Source organism: Mustelus asterias, chromosome 3, assembly GCF_964213995.1.
Source record: "Mustelus asterias chromosome 3, sMusAst1.hap1.1, whole genome shotgun sequence".
Classification (NCBI taxonomy): Eukaryota; Metazoa; Chordata; class Chondrichthyes; order Carcharhiniformes; family Triakidae; genus Mustelus; species Mustelus asterias.
This window is the reverse complement of record NC_135803.1, coordinates 126,887,800-126,915,665: the sequence shown is the minus strand read 5'-3', so window position 1 is coordinate 126,915,665 and position 27,866 is coordinate 126,887,800. Positions and strand designations below refer to the sequence as shown.

Below are 27,866 nucleotides of genomic sequence, written 5' to 3'. Positions count from 1 at the left end.
CAATTTCTAACTTAGCATGATTTCAGTTCCAAATAAGCAACATTATTCACACACACTCAAAAACCACTCTCAATGCAGTTAGCAACCATAAATATACTTGCTATGCTGAGTGCAAACAGCCTTAAAGCTTCCTGAGATTTTGTGTTTCAGAGCAGCCTGTTTTTCAGACCTGCCTTTAAACAAACCTCAGCTAGAATTGAAAGCTGTTTTGCCTCTCCTACATACCTAGCTCCTCCCATTAACCAGATTATCACATGACCCTGCACAGCTAAACCCACCTTCCATTCCTTTAATCAAAACCCCAGGGGCCCTTTTCTCTTTGTAAACAAAAGTTCATTAGCTCTCACCTAAGTAAACACCACTAAAATGAGTAATTAACCTGCTCTCCCAGAATCTGCGCTGTATTCCTACCATACTGACTGCCTAAAGAAAAAACTGAACTTTAAAACTGCTCCCTTAAACATAATCACAGTATGAAGAGAATTACAGGTGTGAAGAGGCATGCTGTATTACCTTACACGAGCTAATATTGGATCATTCATCCCATATTTTAAAGTTCATTTAAATTTGCATTCTATTACATCTTTGAAGGACCACCTGTTGTGCATTATTTCAGAAGTCTGTTATGCTAAGCATCCTTGTATATGTTGTTTGCGCTGAAACTTGATGAATGAGGCAGGTTCCTGGTTTGAGAAGGCGGGGTGGTATTCTATTTTGACTAAGTTCTTCAACTAAAGTCTTTCTAAAACAGATGTGCTTTTGCTAGTTCAATAATTCCCTTCTCAAAATAGATTCAATAATGACTTCCAGTCTACACTTCATGTGGCTCTATTCCCACACTACAGATTTAACTCTTAATGACTTCAGGACAACTAAGTATGGGGAATAAATAATGTCAAAGTAATTTAGTAAAGCTGCAGATATGAATTGTAAAGGCAAAACAGATGAGAAAGTTCAGTAGGAAGGAATGCTTTGACCTGTAGCCTCTCATTGCTCAGACCCAGAATCGTACTTTTCTGAAATGTATTTATGGGATATCGGTGTTCCTGGCAAAGCCAGTATTCATTGCCCATCCCTAGTTGCCCTACAGAAGGTGGTGGTCAGCATCCTTCTTGAACTGCTGCAGTGATGTAGGTACACCCACAGTACTGTTAGGAAGGGAGTTCCAGAATTTTGACTCAGTGACAGTGAAGGAACAGTGATATATTTCCAAGTCAGGATGACTTGGAGGGGAACCTTCAGGTAGTGTGTTGCCTGGTATTTGCTGCTCTTGTCCTTGTAGATGGTAATGGTCATGGATTTGGAAGGTGCTGCTTAAGGAAGCTTGGCGAGTTCCTGTAGCGCATCTTGTAAATGGTGCACATGGCTGCCACTGTTCATCGGTGGTGGAGGAATTGAATTGTTTGTGGAAGGGGTCGCAATCAAGTGGGCTGCTTTGTCCTAGATGGTGTCGAACGTCTTGGGTGTTCTTGGAGCCTCACTCATCCAGGCAAGTATTCCATTATACTCCCGATTTGTGCCTTATGGATGGTGGAGAGGCTACAACAACTATCTTCCTTTGTGCCAGGTATGACTCCAACCAATGGAGGGTTTTCCCCAATACTAATATTTCCTAAATATTCTTGGCCAGTTTCTCTGACAGAATACATGTTAAACATTAGATATTACCAACAATGTATTTTGTTATTTATATTTCAGATATTCAAAGGATTTAACAAATGTCAGAAAATGCCTAAAGTTCTATATATTTAATCATTGGCCCTTGTCATTTTTAATCACAGAATCCCTACAGTGCAGAATGCAGCCATTTGGCCCATCAAGCCTGCACCAACAAAACTCCCACCCAGACCCTATCCCTGTAACCCCCACCCCCCATATTTACCTTGATAATCTCCTGACACTAAGGGTCAATTTAACATGGCCAATCAACCTAACCTGCACATCTTTGGACTGTGGGAGGAAACCTTAGCACCCAGAGAAAACCCACGCAGACACGGGGAGAATGTGCAAACTCCACAAAGTCACCTGAGATCGGAATTGAACCCGTGTCCCTGGCGCTATGAGACAACAGTGCTAACCACTGTCCAACCGTGCTGCCCCAGTTGGAACTGGTTAGGTTGAATGGCCATTGCCCATTAGTGTCCCAAGATATATAGGTATGGGGGATTAGCAGGGTAAATCCGTGGAGTTATAAGGTAAGCCTGGGTAAGAGTCAGTGCAGACTACATGGGCCAAATGGCTTCCCTCTGCAGTGTAGGGACTCTATATTTAGTTTATTAGTGTCACAAGTAGGCTTACATTAACACTGCAATGAAGTTACTGTGAAAATCCCCGAGTTGTCACACTCTGGCGCCTGTTCAGGTACATTGAGGGAGAATTTAGTATGGCCATTACAGCTAACCAGCACGTCTTTCAGACTGTGGGAGGAAACCAGAGCACCCGGAGAAAACTCATGCAGACACATGGAGAACGTGCAAACTCCACACAATGACCCAAGTTGGGAATCAAACCCGGGTCCCTAGCGCTGTGCTAACCACTGTGCCGCCCATTTGGAACTGGTTAGGTTGATTGGCCATTGCCCATTGGTGGTCACGTTTGTCGCACCCTAACCCAAGTAACTCTCAGCAAAACATCTGCTCATCACTTGCTTTTTCCGTTCTGATGTTAGAAGCTGCTGGTTTAACCGGTTGAAACCAGCCACCCCCCCCCCCCCCAAAGTGGCAGATTAACTACCACCCGGACACCAAGGCTGAGCTTTAGTAAGGCCCCCTGACCCACCCTTCGATGAATAGAATAAAGTGACGTTAGATAACATATTGTTGTACTATGTATAATGTACTACATGTATAATATAAAGTTATATGAATCAATTACAGCCCTTTTATTCATTTATTTTTCATTTTCTTTACATTTGTACTTTAAAAAGCTTGTGCTTTTTGGTTTACAAAAGTGTCGATAACAGCATGTAAATCAACAGATCGAAGCGTGTCTGATTCAATGTGCATGAGTGCCAGATGACTAAGTTTCTCATCGCTCATTGTTGAGCGCAAATAGATTTTGATCCTCTTCAGTGCCGAAAATGAACGCTCACCTGAACAGTTAGTGATTTTTTTGCTCTCAGGGCCCCCCTCCTGTCCGGGCCCCTAGGCCTAAGCCTACTCAGCCTAATGGTTAATCCGCCACTACACCGACACCGCCATCATACACCTGCCCCTGGGCCCCCTCGTGGCACTCCACTTTCAACTATCCCCCCCCCCCCCAATCCCATCCAGAGTGCTGCCCCTCTGTAAAACATTCGGTTAATAAATGAAGGTGATTACATCCAGCAACGTTGATACTAGAATCATTTCCGCTTCACACCCCCCACTCACACCGGAAACAAATACTTCCCATGCGCTTGGCCATCAGCGTTTCCCAAGAGGACAACCCCGCAGAGGGACAGCGCATGCGCCGTTGACGCCGGGCTGCGCATGTGACGGCCAACGGGGGTCGGAAGTGATGGTCACATGGCCTGCGGTTGCCTGGTGACGGTGACCGGAAGTGAGCCGCCCGCCGTTGGTCGAGGCCTCGAGCTGCCTGTCAGCGAGTCGCCGCTTACCGGCATGATCCACCCGGGCGAGGACGCGGCCTATGAACGGCTCGTTTCCAGAAACCCCTGCGACTATCACTACCTGAAGGTCGGCCTGTGAGTGTAAAGCAGATTCCCGGTGCCGAGCGGTTCTGTCGAGTCCCTCCTGCTCCGCTCACTCACTCACTCCAGGCTCTCTTTTCTCTTTTTTAAACAGTGAATTTGAGGAAAGGAGGCCTGGGCTCAGGCTGAACGCCGCCCACTTTAAACAGCTGATCGTTTCGGCGCTGAAGGATCTGCACGGAGAGGTAAGAGTGCAGTAACTCGGGGTGGCGCTGACAGGTGCTGCCGCTTCCCTTCCAGGCCGTTCCCGCTATCCGAGCACCGTGCTCTCGGCAGCTGATACTGTAAGGGGGGAACTTGCACAGCGCGCAGAATGCAGCAGCCGTTTAACAACAAGAGGGATAAATTATTCCATTTAAAATTCGAATGGGAAAGATGATTTTGAAGTGACACAAAAAATGAACTCACTGAAAACTTGATTTGCTGAACACATGACAACACTGGCATTGTGGTTGGATTAGTTAGGAATTTCTCCTTGATGGTAAAACGGGGCAGGCACCCAAACGTTTTCAATAAGTTAACTCGGAGTTAGTGAAATGCTATATATATCCCCAGTTTTGTCCAAATGCATGCAATCTAGCAATTTACACCAATATTCCTTGGGAACATTATTAGCCCTGATGTGGAGATGCCGGCGTTGGACTGGGGTAAACACAGTAAGAAGTCTCACAACACCAGGGTTCAACAACGCAGAGTCGCTGAGCAGAGACTGATAGCCACGTTCTGCACACATGAGGACAGCCTCAACCGGGATCTTGGGTTCATGTCACACTATCTGTAAGCCCCACGACTTGCCTGGGCTTGCAAAATCTCACTAACTGTCCTGTCTGGAGACAATACACATCTCTTTAACCTGTGCTTAACGTGCACTCCACTCACATTGTCTGTACCTTTAAGACTTGATTACCTATAAAGACTCGCATTCCAACCATTATTTTGTAAATTGAGTTTGTCTTTATATACCCTGTCTGTGAACAGAACTCCCACGTACCTGACGAAGGAGCAGCGCTCCAGAAGCTAGTGGCTTTTGCTACCGAATAAACCTGTTGGACTTTAACCTGGTGTTGTGAGATTTCTTACAATATTATTAGCCTCATTTGGATTATTGTGCCCAATTCTGGACTCCAAACTTCAAGAGTAATGTGAAAGCTTGAGAGATGGTGCAGAAAAGATCTATGAGAAAAAGTCGCCATAGTCTCCCAGATGACCATAGGCTGTTCTCCCCTTTTGAGGGGGAGAGCTGACTGGTGGTATTTAACCTGAGCATCAGCACACCTCAGGTGAGAGGCAAGGTTGAGAAGGTGGGCCTTCATGAAAACCTCAGCTGGTACGGGAATTGAACCGGCACTGATGGCGTTGCTCTGTGGCAATGGCTGAGAATGGCTCTAGTGGTGAAGGACTTCATTTATACAGATGTATTTGAGAACTAGGAGTTATTTTCCTTCGAGAAGAGTTAGTTGAAGTGTTCAAAATTATGAGACATTTGGACAAAGTAGATAGAAACTACATTGACAGAAGAATAATCAACCAGGGGATCCTAAATTTAAAATGATTGGCAAAAGAACCAATATTGAGTGACATAAGGAGAATCTGTTTTACACAGCAAATAGTAGGATCTGGAATACAGTGCCTGTGGCAGAGGCAGATTCAATCAACTTTCAAAAGAAAATTGGATAAGGCTCAGTAGGGGAAAAAATACAGCTTGATGGGAAAAGGCAGAGGAGTAAGGCTAACTGAGTTGCTCTTGCAGAGAACTGAAAGGGCATTTTGGGCCAAATGATCTGCACCATGACTATTCTATGATTCAATGGTATGTTAGGATGTAAAAACCAATGGAAACGAGTGCAAATCAGCATAAATAATCAAGAGGAGAACATTGTGATCTGTTCATAATTTCCATACATACAAAGTGACTGAAAGTTTGAACAATTAAGCACAGCAGGTGAAGAAAATGCAGTAGCAGAAGCTTTTTCATTTTTAATGTCACTCTGTATTCTCATACATGAGATACAGTGGTCATAGTGAAGAGAACTTAAGTGACTGGCGAAAGGAGGGGTAGAAATCACCAAGATACTAAGAATTATGAGGCTTTGAGTCAGTCTGCATCAAAAGCCTGTTAAGAAATTGCATGAATGTGTTTTCTGTTTTTTGAATTGTAGGAGTGGCCTCGAAGCCACTCCCAAGACTTTAAGTCTCTGCTTCATTGCTGTCATTATGGCCTCAGAGCTCATAACCTCCTAAGGGGTGTGACCCACAGTTTGGGTACCCCTGTTCTAGAGGTCTTCAGTGAAATTAACACGAAAGGTGGTGTGTTGAATGCCCATAAGGCATGGCCAGTCTTTAACAAATTTCAGAAACTGGAAGCAAAATACTGCGGATGCTGGAATCTGAAACAAAAACCAAGTGCTGGAAAAACTCAGCAGATCTGACAGCTTCTGTGGTGAGAGAATAGAGCCAGTGTTTCAAATCAGGACGATCCTTCGTCAGAGCTAAAGACAAATACTGAGGGTGCGAGGAGGGGGTCTGTAATTGGACAAAAGGATGTAAATAGTGATGATAAAGGCTGAGAAAGATGCGACGAGTGTCCATTAAGAGATGGGGGGCCCTATTTTATCATTTTGATTCGAAGTGCTGGGCGGACTTGAAACTGGGAGTGTTTCAGATCCGACTTTTAGACCCGTTCTCAAGTGCCCCCATACACACTCTGTCTACAAAAATATCAGCGATTCCGAATCGTGCTGCACAAGCCTGTGAGTGGGGCTTAACGCGCCTGTAACCCTGCAGCTCCAATTGGCGCCTCCAACTGCACATGCGAAGAAAGAAAAATGATAGTTATTCCCCTGCCACATCTCTCTCGGGCCTATAATGCCTCCCCCTGGTCCCCACAGACATTTCTCCACCCAACAACATTACTTTATCCCCCCACGTCCCTGCCAGCCAGACCAATCACGGGCCCCTCCCCAGATTGGCAGCGGAGCCCACCCTTCCCCTCCACCGACCGCGGGCAGAGTGGCAGCGGAGCCCACCCTCCCCCCTCCACCGACCGTGGGCAGAGTGGCAGCGGAGCCCCCCTCCCCCTCCACCGACCGTGGGCAGAGTGGCAGCGGAGCCCCCCTCCCCCTCCACCGACCGTGGGCAGAGTGGCAGCGGAGCCCCCCTCCCCCTCCACCGACCGTGGGCAGAGTGGCAGCGGAGCCCCCCTCCCCCTCCACCGACCGTGGGCAGAGTGGCAGCGGAGCCCCCCTCCCCCTCCACCGACCGTGGGCAGAGTGGCAGCGGAGCCCCCCTCCCCCTCCACCGACCGTGGGCAGAGTGGCAGCGGAGCCCCCCTCCCCCTCCACCGACCGTGGGCAGAGTGGCAGCGGAGCCCCCCTCCCCCTCCACCGACCGTGGGCAGAGTGGCAGCGGAGCCCCCCTCCCCCTCCACCGACCGTGGGCAGAGTGGCAGCGGAGCCCCCCTCCCCCTCCACCGACCGTGGGCAGAGTGGCAGCGGAGCCCCCCTCCACCGACCGTGGGCAGAGTGGCAGCGGAGCCCCCCTCCACCGACCGTGGGCAGAGTGGCAGCGGAGCCCCCCTCCACCGACCGTGGGCAGAGTGGCAGCGGAGCCCCCCTCCACCGACCGTGGGCAGAGTGGCAGCGGAGCCCCCCTCCACCGACCGTGGGCAGAGTGGCAGCGGAGCCCCCCTCCACCGACCGTGGGCAGAGTGGCAGCGGAGCCCCCCTCCCCCTCCACCGACCGTGGGCAGAGTGGCAGCGGAGCCCCCCTCCACCGACCGCGGGCAGAGTGGCAGCGGAGCCCCCCTCTCCCTCCACCCCCCCCCCCCAAACCAATCTCAAGCAGAGTGGCAGTGGACCCCCCCCCCTAAAAAAGGTACGGTTGGGCGTGCAGGCCATTAAGTCAATTTAAATGCATGACGTCGCGCCTGTTTCGGACACAGTCCCTAACCCATCCATTTTCGTGCCTTGATAAAGGGGGAACCAGCGCAGAGGCAATGTGGATCGTGCTACTCGCTTCATATCCGACTTTACCAAGTTTTCGTGGCCGAAAACCTGAGGAATGTGGCAGTTGGCCCTGGAGGGGGAGTTGGGAAGGCAAGATGGAAGCGAGATTTCAGAAGTGGAGAAATAAAAATAAGAATATAAAGTAATAAAAATGGAAGAATAAGATGAGAAGAAATAAAATAAAAATGGGGTGAAGGTGTAGTTCATGCTCTGAAGTTGAAGTCAGAAACTTAAGGTCATTCTATGAAGAGTTATATCATAGACTTCAACAGATTATATAAAAGATGACAATTTAATTTGAGAATCCCTGGATTAACGTTTAAATTGCTGCATTGTGCCAATATGTTTCATTTTGGTCAGGTTCCTGGTTCTAACTGGTATTTCCTTCTCTGAGAAGGAGAGCCAGTTGATTAAAAATCCTGCTAAAAGATACAGCTGGCTGACGATTAATATGTACGCCGAATGGAAGAGATTAGTGCGAAGTGTGAAATGTGTAAAATTAATTGGAAAATGCCACCAGGTTTGATAGTAAACCTTCCATTAACACATGGCTTTAATGAAGTAGTTGCCATGGCTCTAAAGGGACAATGACAATTATTTTCATTCTATATTTTGTAGACTTGGCAGCCAGGTAAAGCTTTCCTCAGTAATACGCAGCAAGGACAAAAGGTTTATCATAGACAAAATCATGGAGCAATGTATAAGAGCTTGGGGCACCAGCAAATGTTTGACTAATAATAGAAGGGAATTAGCCAATATTGAGTTCAGAGACGTATGAAAAGATGAACGCTGTGTTCATACCGCAGTTGAAAGTCCTTTCAGCAGTGGGCTTTGTGAAGGAATCGTGGTAATCCACGAAATAGTGCATAAAACTATAGCTGATAAAACAGACTGCAAGTTGATAACCACACTGACATGGGCATTTCTTTCAAATTGTGCTTTACAAGCAGGGAGATAGACTTTCATCAAAGCTAAGGCCATGGAGAAAACTTAGAAACTCTGTCTCAGTCCATCAGAGACAAAAATTTAATTGAACCAATGGCAAGATAAAGAAGTTTAGTTTGTCTGCACCACCATAGGATAAGCACAGGATTTCTTAGACCCGGAATAACTAACAAAAAACAAAGAAAAGCACAACACCGATGGTCCCAATGGGGGCTTTCCTCACCTAACATGCGGAAATAAGGCCATAGCAATCACCTCTACATCTATCCATCCACGCTACTGTGGTACTACTCATAAAATCCCTACAGTGCTGAAGGAGGCCATTTGGCCCATTAAGCCTGCACCAACAAGAATCTCACTCAGGCCCTATCCCCATATTTACCCTGTTAGTCCCCCTGACACTAAGGAGCAATTTAACATAGTCAGTCAACCTAACCCGCACATCTTTGGAGTGTGGGAGGAAACTGGAGGAAACCCACACAGACACGGGGAGAACATGCAAACTCCACACAGACAGTCACCCGAGGCAGGAATTCAACCCGGGTCCCTGGAGCTGTCCGACAGCAGCATTAGCCACTGTGTCACTGTGCAAGCGGTGGTAATTTGCCTGCTGTTTCAAAAAATGCAAGCAAAAGTCAAATTGTATGTTTTAAAACGTCTTGAGGTTGGAGGACGAACAATCAACCTCTATTTGTACTATATCATCTGTCCAGTGCTTATTTATTGCATTTTCAGTACATAGCACAAAGAAGTCTAATGTGGAATTTATCAATCACTTTGAGGGCAAGTAGCCATTTTTACTCTTTCACCTTTGGAAAATGTGTTTGAATATACCTTTGAAATTCCAACCTGACATACTCTAAAGGTTAACGTTCTGACAATGTTGATTTTGCAGATTGGAGCTGCCTTGCCTGTTGATGTATTGAAATTTGAAGAAGAAACATTGACAGCGATACTGAGAATACAAAGCAGGTGAGTGCATCGTAACCATTTGAAAGCACTTTATAATACAGTATGGTGATTTAAACAATTAAAAAACAATGGCAGTACCTTTTAGAACATAGAACAGTACAGCACAGAACAGGCCCTTCAGCCCACGATGTTGTGCCGAGCTTTATCTGAAACCAAGATCAAGCTATCCCACTCCCAATCATCCTGGTGTGCTCCATGTGCCTATCCAATAACCGCTTAAATGTTCCTAAAGTGTCTGACTCCACTATCACTGCAGGCAGTCCATTCCACACCCCAACCACTCTCTGCGTAAAGAACCTACCTCTGATATCCTTCCTATATCTCCCACCATGAACCCTATAGTTATGCCCCCTTGTAATAGCTCCATCCACCCGAGGAAATAGTCTTTGAACGTTCACTCTATCTATCCCCTTCATCATTTTATAAACCTCTATTAAGTCTCCCCTCAGCCTCCTCTGCTCCAGAGAGAACAGCCCTAGCTCCCTCAACCTTTCCTCATAAGACCTACCCTCCAAACCAGGCAGCATCCTGGTAAATCTCCTCTGCACTCTTTCCAGCGCTTCCACATCCTTCTTATAGTGAGATGACCAGAACTGCACACAATATTCCAAATGTGGTCTCACCAAGGTCCTGTACAGTTGCAGCATAACCCCACGGCTCTTAAACTCCAACCCCCTGTTAATAAAAGCTAACGCACTATAGGCCGCCTTCACAGATCTATCCACTTGAGTGGCAACCTTTAGAGATCTGTGCATATGGACCCCAAGATCTCTCTGTTCCTCCACAGTCTTCAGAACCCTACCTTTGACCCTGTAATTCACATTTAAATTAGTCCTACCAAAATGAATCACCTCACATTTATCAGGGTTAAACTCCATTTGCCATTTTTCAGCCCAGCTTTGCATCCGATCTATGTCTCTTTGCAGCCTACAACAGCCCTCCACCTCATCCACTACTCCACCAATCTTGGTGTCATCAGCAAATTTACTGATCCACCCTTCAGCCCCCTCCTCTAAGTCATTAATAAAAATCACAAAGAGCAGAGGACCAAGCACTGATCCCTGTGGCACTCCGCTAGCAACCTGCCTCCAGTCCAAAAATTTTCCATCCACCACCACCCTCTGTATTCGATCAGATAGCCAGTTACCTATCCAATCGGCCAACTTTCCTTCTATCCCACACCTCCTTACTTTCATCATAAGCCGACCATGGGGGACCTTGCCTTACTAAAATCCATGTATATGACATCAACTGCCCTACCTTCATCAACACACGTAGTTACCTCCTCAAAAAATTCAATCAAATTTGTGAGGCACGACTTGTCCTTCACGAATCCGTGCTGACTATCCTGGATTAATCCGCATCTTTCTAAATGGTCGTAAATCCCATCCCTAAGGACCTTTTCCATCAATTTACCAACCACCAAAGTAAGACTAACCGGTCTATAATTACCAGGGTCATTTCTATTCCCTTTCTTAAACAGAGGAACAACATTCGCCACTCTCCAGTCCTCTGACACCATCCCCGTGGACAGTGAGGACCCAAAGATCAAAGCCAAAGGCTCTGCAATCTCATCCCTTGCCTCCCAAAGAATCCTAGGATACATTTCATCAGGCCCAGGGGACTTATCGACCTTCAGTTTATTCAAAACTGCCAGGACATCCTCCCTCCAAACATCTATTTCCTCCAGCCTATTAGCCTGTAACACCTCCTCTTCCTCAAAAACATGGCCCCTCTCCTTGGTGAACACTGAAGAAAAGTATTCATTCATCACCTCGCCTATCTCTACTGACTCCATACACAAGTTCCCACTACTGTCCTTGACCGGCCCTAACCTCACCCTGGTCATTCTTTTATTCCTCACATAAGAGTAAAATGCCTTGGGGGTTTTCCTTGATCCGACCCGCCAAGGACTTCTCATGCCCCCTCCTAGCTCTCCTAAGCCCCTTTTTCCGCTCATTCCTTGCTAACTTGTAACCCTCAATCGAGCCATCTGAACCTTGTTTCCTCATCCCTACATAAGCTTCCCTCTTCCTTTTCACAAGACATTCCACCTCTTTCGTGAACCATGGTTCCCTCACTCGGCCATTTCCTCCCTGCCTGACAGGGACATACCTATCAAGGACACGCAGTATTTGTTCCTTGAAAAAGTTCCACTTTTCATTAGTGCCTTTCCCTGACAGTTTCTGTTCCCATCTTATGCCCCCTAATTCTTGCCTAATCGCATCATAATTACCTCTTCCCCCAATTGTAAACCTTGCCCTGCCGTACGGCCCTATCCCTCTCCATTGCAATAACAAAAGACACCGAATTGTGGTCACTATCTCCAAAGTGCTCTCCCACAACCAAATCTAACACTTGGTCTGGTTCATTCCCCAGTACGAAATCCAATGTGGCCTCACCTCTTGTCGGCCTATCCACATATTGTGTCAGGAAACCCTCCTGCACACACTGCACAAAAACTGCCCCATCCGAACTGTTTGACCTACAAAGGTTCCAATCAATATTTGGAAAGTTAAAGTCCCCCATGACAACTACCCTGTGACCCCCACACATATCCATAATCTGCTTAGCAATTTCTTCCTCCACATCTCTATTACTATTTGGGGGCCTATAGTAAACTCCTAACAACGTGACCGCTCCTTTCCTATTTCTCACTTCAGCCCATATTACCTTTTACTTTTTATAATGTATTTATCAAAAATATAAACCATATATTAAAAAAAAAGAGCCATTTAAATATTACAGGGCCATAATACAGAAAGTAAGTTCCTGGAGCTAAACTGCATCAACATCCCTGGGGCCCGCTGCGGCCTGGCCCTCTTCATTGGCACCCCATCCTGCACCTTAAACATTTACCCCCTCCACCATTGATGTACAATGGCAGCAGTGTGTACCATCTATAAGATACATTGCAGCAACTTACCAAGGCCCCTCAACAGCACCTTCCAAACCCACAACATCTGCCACCTAGAAGGATAAGGGCAGTGGATGCATGCAAGCACCACCACCTACAAATCCCCTCCAAACCACACACTACCCTGACTTGGAACTATATTGATGTTCCTTCGCTGTTGCTGGGTCAAAATCTTGGAACTCCCTTCCTAACAGCACGGTGGTTGTACCGACACCATATTGCCCGCTGCAGTTTAAGAAGGCAGCTCATCATCACCTTCTCAAAGGCAATTAAGTATCGGTATAAATGCTGGCCTAGCCAGTGACAACCCCATCCCATGAGCGAAGAAAAATGGTGTCTCCATCATAAAAACCAACTAATCTCTCTCTCTGCTGCCTCCCACTTCTGTCCCCGTCTCAACTCATCTGCTGATTTTTTTTGAAATATAATCTTGGGTTGTGGATGTTGCTGGCAAGGCTAGCATTCAATGCCCATCCCTAATTGCCCTTGAGAAGTTGGTAGTGATCTGTCATCTTGTACAGTTGTAGTCCATGTGGTTAATGTTGACCAGGACAAGGAATAGCTCCCTTCCTCCTCTTCAACATAGTATCATGGAATCTTTTGCACCCACGTGAGCAGGCGGATGAGGTCTTGATTTAATGTCTAATCCAAAAGACAAAAGCCTTGATCTATCCCTTTGTCACCTCCAGCCTCAATTATTCCAATGCTCCATTCTCTATCCACAGCAAAGTTCAGCTCAGCCAAAACTGCCGCCAGTATCCTTTCCAGCACCCAGCTGTGCTCAAACATATTCCATGTCTTCCACAACCTAAATTGACTCCTGGTCACCAAACGTCCCAAAATTTAAAATTATTATCCTTCTGTTTAAATTCTGTTGTGACTTTTCCCTTCTCTGTAACTTTCTTTAGCCTTTTGTCCAGACTGCATGAACTGTCTGATCCTATGACTCCTGCCTCTTTTGCATTCTCCACCCACCCCAATCCTGGCCTATGCTCTAGAATTCCCTTGCTAAATCTCCCAACTTTACACCTCCCTCTCTTTAAGTCCTTTGTTAAAACTCAACTCTTTAGCAAAATTTCAGGTCGTTGCTGAAAATAGCTCCTGTTTTGCATTTTTGCTTGATTCTGTCTCTGAAGTACTTGGGAATAATGTTCTGTTTTTAAAGTTGCTACGTATATTCAAGATGTTATAAACTAGCAACACTAACATAAATGTCAAAGCATAACTCTTAAAAGGTTTGTTGACAATATTTCTGTTTACAGTGGCCTTGTGAAGCTGTGGAGTGCATTGACCCTTCTGGGATCATATCAAAATCAGAAGTGTGCTTTCAGAGTGACACAGGTATTGTATGTGTTTGCTATAAAATGATAGTTCATCTTTTCAAGTTACTCTTCAATCACAAAGTTGAAGACTGCAGTATTTCTTGTTATCTAATGGTTGAGCGACCTCATTAGAGTGTGAGTTTGGTGAGCTGATATATTTCTAAAAGTCTTAAACTGTTTTTAACATTTAACTGCAAGTACTAAGTCTCATCCTGGGGCCTAAGCAGGGAGATGGAAGTTATCCATTGGGAGCTGAGGGCTGGAGGGGGAGGATCCAGTCCATGTATGTCTGCATGATATTGGCATGAAAAGACTGGTGTTGGAGAGGTAGGTTCGGTTTCATGGGGCACTGGCAGGAATATTGGGGAAAGTAGAATCTGTACCATTGGGACGGTCTATAGCTGAGCCATGCTGGGGCTGGTGATATAGTGAGTCGCATAACTAGGGAAGTAGAGAGGGTTTGAACAAAATGGTGGGGGAAAGGGATCAAATTCGGGAAGATGTGGTAAACCAAAGTGTAGAGACAAGATGAGAGAATTGTACTAATATGGGAAATGATTAACAGACCATGAGAGGAAGTGACAGAGTTCAAATCTAAGATTAAATCAACAGATAAGGCCAGATAGTACAAAAATAATAAAAGGAGAAAATTTGAGACTTTGTATCTAAATGCACGTAGCGTTCAAAACAAAAGAAATTAACTGATTGCGCAAATAGAAATTAATAAGTACGATCTGACGCCCATTAGAGACATGGCTACAGGGTGACAGAGATTGGGGACCTGAATATTGAAGTGTGCATTACATTTAGGAAGGACAGGAAGTTGGAAAAGGTGGAGTGGTGGCTCTGTTAATTGATAGTATTAGCGCGTTCGAGAGGAATTCGGAAACCAGGATGCAGAAGCAGTTTGAGTTGAGATGAGGAATAATCAAGGCAAGAAGTCACTTGGGGAAGTGGTGTATGTGATTCCTAATTGTAACTACACAGTAGGACAGAATATAAAGAATAATTGGAGCTTGTCAAAAAGGTGGGGCGATAATCATGAGGGATTTTAATCTATATGTAGACTGGAAAAATCAGATGGGGAAAGTTAGCGTTGGTGATTTCAAACAATGTTTTTGTGATAGTTTCTTAGAATAGCACATTCTGGAGCCAAGCAGAGAGCAGACTGTATTAGACCTGGTATTGTGCAATGAGATCGGATTAATTGATGATCTCATAATGAAGGCATCCCTAGATAAAGCAAGCTCGAAGGGGCACGTGGCCTACTCCTAATTCATATGTTCATATTTGTATGATAGTTTGTCTTTAGTGATTACTGAAACAGAACCTTATTGAGCACTACAGAATCATTTCACTAAACAAAACAAGAACCCAACTTTTTCAGCATTTCAAACAATCATGAATTAAAATATCCAATGTCTCTCATTTTTATTTCAAAGTCGTCATGGGAAGTAATTTTTAGTAGGTGTAAAATCTGAAATATATCTGGGCTCCTTGGATTGTTTTTTCACTTGTTCTATGGCTTCTGTCTCTTCATTCATTTCATTTGTTTGCCGCCATCCTGGACCCTCGGATTCTTCCATTTGAAATTTAATTCATCTACCTATAATTTTCCCTGTTCTATGATAGTTGATATTATTTGCTTTAGCTCTCTCATCTCCATGTCTCTCTCTCTCTGACCAGGCCTACCTCGACAAATCGATCTTATTGCTCTCAAAGCAATGACCTAGACTTTCCCCGCTGCTCTTCTTAGTACATTGTACTGTAGAGAATAAACTGGTTTCTAGGTTGAGGTAAGATTGTGACAGCCCACCCAGCAGCATCCTGTGATTCACAGATAACAGGACCAAGCACCATGTCTGTGAACTGAACAGGAGGAAATTGAGGGAACACTTTTGTTGGGAGGTACATCTGTTTGGATCAAACACTGGTGCAGTTCTGGCAGAAAGGTGCATTAATATGGAAGCCCTTAGATGTTGATTTTAACTTTGTGCCTCCCAGTTCTGTAATTTGGGTCAAAACCCATTAAACTGTAATCCTAGATGGGAACAAGGAAGCTAATTTTTGGCTGTATTCTTGATCTTCAAATGTGTCAAACTGATTCTGAAGTAGCCAGCTTGCTTGTTTCATTAGTAAAATTAATTACATTTTTATCTCTATTGTATAGGTCTCCCCATTTCTTCTTGCACTATCGGGCAACAGTAGAGAACTTGTGTTGAACTGAGATATCTGACAATTCAGGTGTTTGAAGTGACATAATCTACTCTTCTTGGAAAACTGGACTGTAAAATTTGAGGAAATGCCTTTTGGTGCTCAAAGCGTTATTCTTCGTGTCTTTCAAAACCCATTAAAAATGAGACAGCGGCGCACAGGCAGCATCATGATGCTACAAAATGCCTTTCTTCGGTCTGTCCATCTTCAGGTTGGCGAGAGAGCTGAACTTACCAAAGCTTTTACCCAAGGTGATGTATTTGCCTTTTCAGAGTTAACAGGTGATACGAACCCACTACATCTCAGTGAAGATTTTGCCAAAGCCAGCAAGTTTGGAAAGCCGATTGTGCACGGTGTACTGGTTTGTGGATTAATGTCTGCTGTTCTGGGAACCAAAATGCCTGGATGTGCTCTTCTGTCTCAGGAACTCCATTTTCTAGCACCTTTGTATATTGGAGAGCAGGTTTCAGCAATTGCGGATGTTATTAAAATAAGGAGGTCCATAGCTTGGATTGCTGTTTCATGTGTTGTCAAAGAAACTACGAAGGTTATAATGAAAGGGGAAGTGAAGGTCATGCTGCCAGACGATAGAGATCAAAATGTATGACTCTTAACATTGAAACTGGAAAATAACTTGGAAACCGTTTTCATTGGATACTTATGTTCTTAAATGTGAGTTTTATGGAAACTACTGAAAACTCTCAAAATAATTTGAAAATGAATGCTATATTTTCAAACCACATTGTTTGGCTAGTATATTTGCAATAACAGATGTCAGTGATTATAAAGTCTGTCTTGTAACTATGATGATGCAGAATTTTATTTGATAACCTTTTGTTTCAAAGGATTGCTGCTGCTTTTGTTATTCAAAAATATTTTTCTTTTACTTGTTGCTCATCAAGATTAATGATGGGTTATGAAACATTTCCCACTTTTACCATCCAGTTGTTATGGGAAAATTGCCACTTCGGAGTCAGACTTGAAGGTTTCAACAATACAGTTTTATTTAACGAAGCTTCGTGAAGAAAAGGCACTGGCACTCCTCAGTACACTAGGCAGCTCCCTTCTCTCAATGATACAATAGGAGTGGCTCATTTTTATACTTTTCAGACAATGGATAGCCCGGACATTAGCCATTTAACACATTGTTATAACTGAGTAGGATTGATAGTTTAACACATCGTTACAGCCAGACATATACAGACATTGGCTTTTAACATCGCATTGTTTCATGGAATGGGTACATTTTCCCTATCAATTACTTAGTTTCGGTCTATTCATACAGTAATTGGTTTTCCTGCATTTATGTATTCCCGTTCCCGTTTGTGGCTAACCTCTATCAGTCCTTATTGTCCTAGATCGGTCCTTATCCTAAAAACTGCCTCAAGCCCTGGCTGGCCTCCTGCAGGATCTGATTCCTGCATCTTTAACTTTAAATAACTGTCCTTCATGTTTTAATGTCACGTAGCTGTCTGCACTAAAAGTCAGTGCCTGTTTAATGTCTCTTTCCTAGGTGACTGTTTATGTGCCAGGCAGCCATTTTATGTGTTATGTACCCATCTTTATGTTTTTCCCACTTCACAGTGTACTGGAAAGGACCTTGCATTTGTATCATACCTTTCATAGCCTCAGGATGTCCAAAAGTTCTTTACTGCCAATGAAATACTGAAATAGAAGTGCAGTCACTGTTGGAATATAGGAATGTATTGTAGCTCATTTGCACCAATTAAAGCTCCTTGCAAACATTAGTAATCAGATTATCTGTTTTTAGTTTTGCAGGTTGTGGGATATATATATATATATAGTCCAGAATATCAGGAGAACTCCCCTGCCAATTCTTAAAGAATGCAATGGGGTCTGTTGTGTCATTTGAGAGAACCTTAGTTTTAACACCTTATCCAGAAGACAGAACCCTTAATGGTGCATCACAGTGATCACATTGCTGGAATGGTACTTGAACCTTTGACTCTGAGGCAAGAAAAATGAGGTATAGCATTGTGAGATACAATGATATTTCATGTACTTTTGCTGAAGAAAGTTCCTCCATGCCATCCTTAAGGGAGCCCCTCCAACTATAAAGTTTAAAGTTTATTTATTAGTGTCACAAGTAGGCTTACATTAACACCGTGTGAAATTACTGTGAAAATCCCCGAGTCGTCACAGTCCGGCACCTGTTCAGATACACTGAGGGAGAATTTAGCATGGCCAATGCACCTAACCAGCACGTCTTTCAGACTCAGAAAACTGGAGCACCTGGAGGAAACCTGGGGACAACATGCAGACTCCACACAGACAGTGACCTAAGCTGGGAATCAAACCCAGGTCCCTGGCGCTATGAGGCAGCAGTACTAAAGACTGTGCTACCGTGCCGCCACTTGTGACATTTTTCTATTTTCCACATCAGCTATTTTGTGACTGGTATCGGGATATCTTAATAGGGGGGCATTTCTTGTATTCTCCTTTGCATACTAAAAGTTTGAGTGAGATGGCCCAATTTATTTAACAAAATACCTTTTCAGAAATACTTCTTAGAAATCGGAAGTGATTTTGAACCGAGTTCCCAGAGTTGTAAATCCAAAATACATTATACTACACTTTCCACATTAATTTCAACTTTTCGGAGTTGAAATTATTTAGTGAAATTTTGTTCCAAATGCTTTTTACAGTCTATCAAGAGTTCTTATGAAATTTGATTCTGCTCTTTTTTTAGGTTTCAGTACTCCTAGTCTATAATGTGAAATGGAAAAGTATAAAAGAGGCAATAATAGCATTATTTTCAATGGCTTTTAAATAGAAAATGTACATTTTGGTCATTGTAATACATCAACAGTACACATGATGGCACTAAGGATCACTGAAGTTTCAGATTACGTATGTTATAAATGGAACAAACTGCTGGCTAGGTTTCAAATGAAACGTAGCCTACATTGCAAGAATTCAAATGATTTTTTTGCCCTTGTAATTTGGAGTGTATATATGAAAGACGGGTTGGACTTCACAGAAGCTTTCAACACTAGATCATCACTTCAAAATGTTTAGCTTGACAATAAAGAACTGCATTTTCTCATTAAATTTCAATTGTTTAACATTTCACAAATCCATTATCATCAATATCAAAGAAGGTTCACAACCAGAAATTGAAAATAGAAATCCTAATTAACTGCAGAGGGAGAGTTGTGTATTGTTCGTGTGCACCTGGATGCTGATTCCGTATCTACTGATGGTTGGGATGTTCTGACTAAGATTAGACAGCTAAATGAGGCCAATTCCACTGAGCTGTAAACCAAAGGAAATGCATTGGAGACTGATCTTGTGTGTCAAAGACTGGAGAGGGAAAGAGGAGAAGGGATAATACATTACTGTCAAGCTACAGAAAATGTTTGTGATTTTGATTTGCTGTGGCACAGAAGAAACCTGATTGGAAAGACGAAACATTGAAGTGTGGGAAAAATCGACACAGATAGGGGAAGTGACAACCTTCAAAAACTATAAAGAGTGCCAGAAGGGTCCGTGTTTGGGCCTCAACTATTTGTAATCTGTACCAGTAACTTGGATAAAGGGGCCGAACATAAGGTACTAAGTTTGCCAATGATACCAAAATAGGTAGGAAGGTTGTCAAGAAGAGGTTAAAACTTACAAAGGGATATTAATAGGTTTAGTGAGTGGTCAAAAATTGGCAACTGTAGTATAATGTGGAAAAATATGAACTTGTCCACTTCGGCAGGAAGAATAGAAAAGCAATATACTATAATGTCGAGAGATTGCAAAACCTGCAAGTACAAAGGGACCTCAGTGCCCTGGTACGTGAATCTCAAAAATTTAATGAGCAGTTATTACAAATGGATTTGGTATTTATTACAAGGGGAATGGAATATAACAGGGAAGTTCTGCTGCAGCTGTACAGGGCCTTGGTGAGACTACATCTGGAGTACTATGTACTCATTTGGTCTCCTTATTTGACAAAGGATATAACTGTTAGAAGCAGTTTGGTCAAGGTTCATGTGCCTCATTCCTGGGATGAAGGCCTTCTGAAGAAAGGTTAAACAGTTTGGAACTATATCCATTGGAGTTTAGAAAAATGAGAGATGATATTGAAACATAACATCCCGAGGGGACTTAACAGAATAGATGTTGAGAGGACATCCCTCTTGTGTGGGGAGTCTAGAACTAGGGGCTACAGTTTAAAAATAAGAGGTCTCCCTTTTAAGTTGGAGATGAGAAGAAATCTTTTCTGAGAGTCATTAGGCTGTGGAATTATCTTACCCAGAAAGCAGAGCGGGCTGGGTCATCGAATTTATTCAAGCCTGAGTTAGATTTTTGATAAGTGAGTTGTGTTATAGGGGAATACAGGAAAGTGGAGTTCAGAGCATAGTCTTGTCAAACGGTAGAGCAGGTTTGAAGGACCGAATATCCTGCTCCTCAGTCCTTTGTTCTAATGCTGGTATTGAATGGGTGAATGTTTAGGCTGGTTAATGAAATACCCAGCAGTTGGAGAGCTATGGCTGAATGACATTTAGTTTCTTGACTGTTGTTGCAGCTGCACCCATTCAGGGAGGTGAAAAGTAATGCATCACAGACCAGGTTTGTTGCTCCTAGGTGATGACTGAGGAATCAGCTAGTTAAACATTCACCAAAGAAAGAATACAGGCCTTTGACCTGCTCTAGTACCTAAGCATTTATGTTGCTAAAAGCAGTTGAATTTTCGATTAGGAATGTTCCATGTATGCTGCAAATAGCTAGGGACCCATGTGAATGTCCATAGCAACGCCTTTTATTTGAAGAAAGTGAGTGGGCTTGAAGGAGTAGTTATTCAATGCAAGAACAAATCCAGCCAGGTGGAGGAGTGTGGTAGTGAATGGAGACTGTTTGGATCTCTGTTCAAGGGTGGCACGTTGGCACTACTACCTCACAGCGCCAGGGACCTGGGTTTGATTCCGGCTTGAGTCACTGTCTGAGGACTTTGCACATTCTCTCTGTGTCTGTGTGTGTTTCCCGTGGGTGCTCTGATTTCCTCCCACAGTCCAAAGATGTGCAAGTTAGATGGATTGGCCATGCTAAATTGCCTCTAGTTACAGTAAATGCATGGGGTTATGGGGATAGGGCCTGGGTGGGATTGTGGTTGGTGCAGACTTGATGGGCTGAATGGCCTCCTTCTGCACTGTAGGATTCTGTGATTCTAAGAAGAAGAGAGCCTCCAGCCTGTCCCCATAGGGGATGGAGGTGTAGAGAGCTTGGTCATGCACTGTGCAGAGGAGATGATCCTCAGGTTAAATCACCACCAGTCAGTATTCCCCCTCAAAGGGGAGAGCCCAGTCTATGGTCATCTGGGACTACGGCGAACTCTCAGATAGATGACATTCAAGTTCTGCTGGGATATATGGCACCCAGGCCAACACTGAAAGGGTGGCGTCTGCAGTGGAAAGCCTGGGGCTTGAGGTCAGATCCATGGTAGTGGGTCGGATCTCAAACAATGACGAGGCAGAGTACAGGAATGAGAAAGAGAATCTGGTGAACTGGTGCGGTGGCAATAATCTCTCAATGTCAACAAAACAAAGGAGATTTTCATCGACTTCAGGAAGCGTAGAGGAGAACATGCCCCTGTGTACATCAATGGGGATGAAGTGGAAAGGGTTGAGAGCTTCAAGTTTTTAGGTGTCCAGATCACCAACCACCTGTCCTGGTCCTCCCATGCTGACACTCCCAAAGCCCACCAACGTCTCTACTGTCTCAGAAGACTAAGGAAATTTAGCATGTCAGTTACAACTCTCACCAACATTTACAGATGCATTATAGAAAGCATTCTTTCTGGTTGTATCACAGCTTGGTATGGCTCCTGCTCTGCCCAAGACCGCAAGGAACTACAAAAGGTTGTGAATGTAGCCCAATCCATCATGCAAACCAGCCTCCCATCCATTGACTCTGTCTACACTTCCCACTGCCTCGGCAAAGCATCCAGCATAATTAAAGAGCCCACGCACCCCGGACATTTTCTCTTCCACCTTCCGTCGGGAAAAAGATACTAAAGTCTAAGGTCACATACCAACCGCCTCAAGAACAGCTTCTTCCCTGCTGCCGTCAGACTTTTGAATGGACCTACCTTGCATTAAGTTGATCTTCCTCTACACCCTCGCTATGACTGTAACACTACATTCTGCACTCTTTCGTTTCCTTCTCTATGAGCGGTATGCTCTGTATAGCGCACAAGAAATAATACTTTTCACTGTATGCTAATACATGTGACAATAATAAATCAAATCAAAATGGTGGGAGAACTCCACCTCCAGATGCATGGCACAGTCCCTGAGGACCATGGTTGAGGGCTTCAACTGCAGTTTTCAGACAATGGAGGGCATCTAGGACTGGCAGTGCAAGATAAAACTGAAGCTTGTGGAACTCACTCCAGCTGCCCCTCCATTCCAAGGAGTAACTCGGGGCCCAAGAACACCAGAGCGAGGCCTAGGGCCTTCCCTCCAGGAGACGTGGGAAGCGCCGAGCCCTGAAATCGGCACAGCTCGAGCACAGGGCAGAATGGTGATGCTAAAACACTAGTTCCACCTGAAAGTCGGCTGGGGCCCTCTAGGACTCGGTCTACCAAAGAACACCTGCCAAGGCAACCCAGGCAGGCTGCTTCCAGCTCTGATTGCATCCTGTGGACACACCTAGATGTAGGGGGCGGGTTTGCAAGGCTAAGGAATTGTAGGGGCACAGTGTGGGCACGGATGAAGTACAGGTTAAAGACAACCTCTTTAACCTGTGCTTAACCCTCTCTCCACTCACATTGTCTGTACCTTTAAGACTTGATTACCTGTAAAGACTCGCATTCCAACCATTATCTTGTAAATTGAGTTTGTGTCTTTATATACCCCGTTTGTGGACACAACTACCACTCACCTGATGAAGGAGCAGCGCTTCAAAAGCTTGTGGCTTGTGCTACCAAATAAACTTGTTGGACTTTAACCTGATGTTGTGAGACTTCTTACTGTGAATGTTTCATTCACAGTGATAGGACTCAGCTTGATTCACTGAACCCTAGACCCTCGCCCCTAATCCCCCTTTAGAGCCAAGGGACAAAGGAATGTAGCACTGAACCTCACTCAGGCATGAGTCGGGCCCTGGCACTGTGAGGCAGCAATGCTAACCACTGTGCCATTGTGCCATCCTAGAGTTTGCATGTTCTCCCCATGTCTGCATAACTTTCCTCCGGGTGCTCTTACATTCACACTGTTTTAGCCATTTTTTCAAGCTGACAAAAACACACACCCAGTCATATTTTGGTCATTGAGATAGCTTCAGCTCAACTCAAATGAGCTCCATCATAAAACATAAAACAAGCTTGTTTCTTCACAAACATCCGCTTTTCCTGTTTTCCCGACCATCTTGATTGCTAATTGGCAAACAACAAGTCAGACCTGAACCGCTTAATGTTAAACTGCTTACAGGATAAAATCCATAGATGTTACAAATTACAAAAATTAGTAGAATTCTCAAAATCTTACACAGGTAATTACCATCTCCAGCGAATGAAAATCTAACCATCACCGTTTGACATTAAAGGGCCTTACTAATGCTGAGTCTGCCAACATCAATATCCTGTGGCGGGGTGGTGCGGAGGGGGTGGTTTATGCAGTGTTGTGTGGTGGTGATAGTGGTCATCATTCCAGAAACTTAACTGGGCCAGTTACACAGATACTATGGCTACAAGAGGAAACCAGAGGTTCAGTGTTCCATGGTGAATGTTGCCTCCTTTCCATCACCTACAAGGCACAAGTCAGAGTTTCATGAAATACTCTCCATTCACCTAGATGAATGCAGGTCATCAACACTCAAGAACCAACATCACTCAAAAAGCTCAACACTATTTACAACAAAACAATCCACTTGATTGGCAACCTATCCACCACCAGCACACTGTGGCTGCAGTGTATACCATCTACAAGATGCACAAGTGCAACTCAGCAAGAATCCTTCAACAACACCTCTCAAACTCATGACCCCCAACACCTAGAACAACTAGAGCAACAGACACAAGGGAATCCACTACCTCTAAAGTCCCATCCAAGTCACACACCATCCGAATGAGGAATTGGTCCTTCATCATTGTTGGTTCAAAACTCTGTCGAACAGCATGAAGGGGAGACCTTCAACACATGATTTGCATTATTTCAAGCTCAATGCTCACTGTACATCTGAAGGACAACTAGGGATGGGCATTGTATGCTGATCTTGTAAGTGACACCCTCAACCTGCAAATGAATAAATGAAGGATAAAGATTATTTATAGGTACAAAATTGCACAGTCAGCTGTCATTCTGTACTAGTATCAGTGGAACATTATTTCACTGACAATTCTACAATGACCATCTGACTGAATAGGAATTTAATTCTTTGCTCAAGCCCCTATAAAAATATTGCATTTCCCAATTAGATAAGCCAGTTCCAAGCTTGACAATCTGCTTCAATGATTGAGACATGTAAACCTACATGCATTGAGAAAACTAATCCAAATCGAGGAATTTCATCATTTAGAAATTTTGGAATATTTTAAAAATCAAAACCTAAGGAAATGAGACTCCATATTTATAACAGTTAATTTTCAATGTCAGTTCTTTCAATGATGAGACTGAGTACAGGAAAGAGATAGAGAATCTGGTGAACTGGTGTGACAACAATAATCTCTCCCTCAATGTCAGGAAAATAAAGGAGATAGTCATCGACTTCAAGAAATGTAGTGGAGGATATGCCCCTGTCTATATTAATGGGGATGAAATAGAAAGGGTCGAGAGCTTCAGGTTTCTCGGTGCCCAGATCACCAACAACCTGTTCTGGTCCCTCCACACTGACGCTATAGTTTAAAAAGCCCACCAACACCTCTACTTTCTCAGGAGGCTCAGGAAATTTGGCATGTCCACTACGACTCTCACCAACTTTTACAGGTGCACCATAGAAAGTGTCCTTTCTGGTTGTATCACAGCTTAGTCTGACTCCTGCTCTGCCCAAGACCACAAGAAACTACAAAGGATCATGAATGAAGCCCAGTCCATCACGCAAACCAGCCTCCATTCCATTGGCTATGTTTACACCTCCTGCTACCTCGGAAAAGCAACCAGCATAATCAAGGACCTCACGTACCCCAGACACACTCTCTTCCACCTTCTTCCGTCGGGAAAAAGGTACATAAGTCTGAGGTAATGTACAAACTGACTCAAGAATAGCTACTTCCCTGCTGTCATCAGACCTTTGAATGGACCTACCTCATAATAAGTTGATCTTTCACCCTCTCCTTTCTTTCTCTATGAACGGTATACTTTGTCTAGCGCACGAGAAACAATACTTTTCACTGTATTGATGTGACATGGTTGCAGAGTGGTTAGCATTGCTGCCTCACAGCACCAGGGACCCGGGTTCGATTCTGGCCTCGGATCACTGTCTGTGTGGAGTTTACATGTTCTCCCCATGTCTGCATGGGTTTCCTCCGGGTGCTCTGGTTTCTTCCTACACTCCAAAGATGTGCGGATTAGGTGCATTGGCCATGATAAATTGACCCTTAATGTCAGGGGGACTGGGAGGGCAAATATGTGGGGTTACGGGGATAGGACTTGGGTGGGATTGTTGTCGGTGTTGGTTTGATGGGCCAAATGGCCTCCTTCTGCACTGTAGGTATTCTATGATTCTATGAAATCAAATTCATGATAATTTCTACTCAGCACATTGTTGAAAGAATCTCTGTCAACTAATCCAGGCTTAATTAAGAATGGTTAAATATACTTAATTAAGCTATTATTGTTGTTGGCCAGTAGTAATTAGCATCTATTGCACAGTTTAAGAAATTAAATTGGCTGAAATGGACATGAAAATCTGTGGAAAGTTTAGTTTGTATCTATCATGCAAATACAGCAACTTCACATCATTCAATGTATTTCAATGATGAGACAGAAAAGGAAGTGCCATCTTTGTAAAGCTAATGGCAGAGTGGCTCATCTAGGACTGTAGCTACCAGATGTTTGAGTTTAGTCATGAACCTGCCCTTGCTTGAAGTCACTGTATATTTGTGCATAAATAATGACAAGTGTCATTATTATATTGACAGCAAATTAAGGCCCATTATAATTTACTTGTACCTTTGCAATAAGGGTTTCAATAAAATGGCACAAATAGGTCAGAAAATGTTGGTGTGTTAAATCTTGAAAAATTCATGAGTCATAATTTCATAGTACTTCTGCATTAGAATAATAGTGTACATAGCATTATATAGCACAGACAAAACAGAAATAAAAGGCCAACCACTCTGCTGGTGTTTATGCTCCACATAAGTCTCCTATTCGTCCTGCTTCATCTCAGCCTTTCAGCACATCTTTCTATTCCCTTCTCCCTTGTGCACTCATTTAATATTCATCTGAAAGCATCCAGGCTATTTGCCTTAACCACATTCTGTAGTTGCAAGTTCCGTATTCTAACCATCCTCTGAGTAAAGATGTTTCTTCTCATCTCCCTATTGGATTTATTCATTGTGAATTGTACCTTAATGTAAAATGCACCAGACAGAACATGGCCAGTATTCTTCAGTCAGTGATGAAGGAACAGTGTTTGCCACTGATCTTGAGGAAGCTGCCCACAAAGATTTTGTGGAATTGAGAGCATTGCTTCCCTTTACTGCAATGTCGTTTTGAATTTGATGTCTTCTACAGGGAATCTGTGCCATCGAGCGACAGGGCAGACAGCAGGCAGGCTGATCAGCCAATCAGATTGAAGAATTCTTACAGATAGCATGCAAGAAGTAAAAAGCAAAGAATATAAACCCCATTTAAATTACTCTGCTGAAAGTAAAATACAAATTGGAACATACGCATGAGGTTAAAGGAGAAATATAAATATCTGAGCGCAAACTTAAAAATATAAAACAAAACTTCAATAATGCTACATACTTGTAAAAATAGATGTTCGGGACCAGGGAGTTTGTTCAGCAATAGTTATGACTCTGTTCCTCCCAATTGAACAAGGCTAAACATTTTAATTAATCCTTGCTGTGGGAATAGTGACAAACCAACAATTTCTATTTTAATTTCAACATTGTTGTTGGGCTTAAAGGACCATCTACCTATTTTGCTCTATGTTTTCGCGTTCCAGTTATAAAGTACTAAACACATGAATTCCACTCCAGTAACATTGCACTTACTCCCTATCTAAGTACTGTTTAGTACTCTATACTTAATAGTCTTGTTTCGGTTCTCAAATTTTATATTGATGGTTCTCTGCTGGCCAGTGATTCGTCATTGATTTTTCTGATGCTTTCTAAATGGATGATACTTGGTAGCAGAAAATTGCAAATCAATAATCCAAATCAAGAGATTTAAAGCAATTGGCAAAAGAAGCAAAAGCGACACAGGGAAAAACCTTTTCTCACAGCAAATGGGTAAGGACTGGAATGCACTGCCTTAGGTGTTTGTTCCAAGCTATAAAACCCTTCTAATTAAAAGATCTAAGGTCCAAATTTGTAATTTCTAACATTAGGGACCACAGTTGTGAATTAAACAGAATTTATTAAATAAAATGTAAACGTACTTAACAAGAAGCAGTGAAGACAGCTTGAAAATACTTTACCCTCAAGGGTCTAAGATGCCTTGAATGCTGACAGCACAGCAGTCTGTCTTCTTCTGTCTCAGAATAATGATGAACTATGTCTCAGAAGAAGTGCACCATTGAAGCGATGGTACAAACTATGCCAACAAGGAAAGTAATTCTCCAACTTTTATCCCCACCTTTCATTATTCTGGACTACCCCATTTGGAAATCATCCAAATTCA

The 27,866-nt window shown here is 43.6% G+C and overlaps 2 protein-coding genes across 2 annotated transcripts; both read left to right on the top strand.

Annotated features, from left to right (window-relative positions):
• The first annotated feature begins 3,519 nt into the window (after nt 1–3,519).
• Nucleotides 3,520–16,872, top strand: rpp14 (ribonuclease P/MRP 14 subunit). The gene is made up of 5 exons (XM_078209552.1): nt 3,520–3,685; nt 3,786–3,876; nt 9,536–9,612; nt 13,792–13,870; nt 16,022–16,872. Exons 1-5 carry the CDS (start codon nt 3,603–3,605, stop codon nt 16,076–16,078), a joined length of 387 nt encoding a protein of 128 aa, XP_078065678.1. The 5' UTR covers nt 3,520–3,602; the 3' UTR covers nt 16,079–16,872.
• LOC144491568 (hydroxyacyl-thioester dehydratase type 2, mitochondrial-like) lies at nt 16,154–16,872 on the top strand. Its single transcript, XM_078209551.1, has one exon. It carries the CDS (start codon nt 16,154–16,156, stop codon nt 16,670–16,672), a length of 519 nt encoding a protein of 172 aa, XP_078065677.1. The 3' UTR covers nt 16,673–16,872.
• Nucleotides 16,873–27,866: the final 10,994 nt, after the last annotated feature.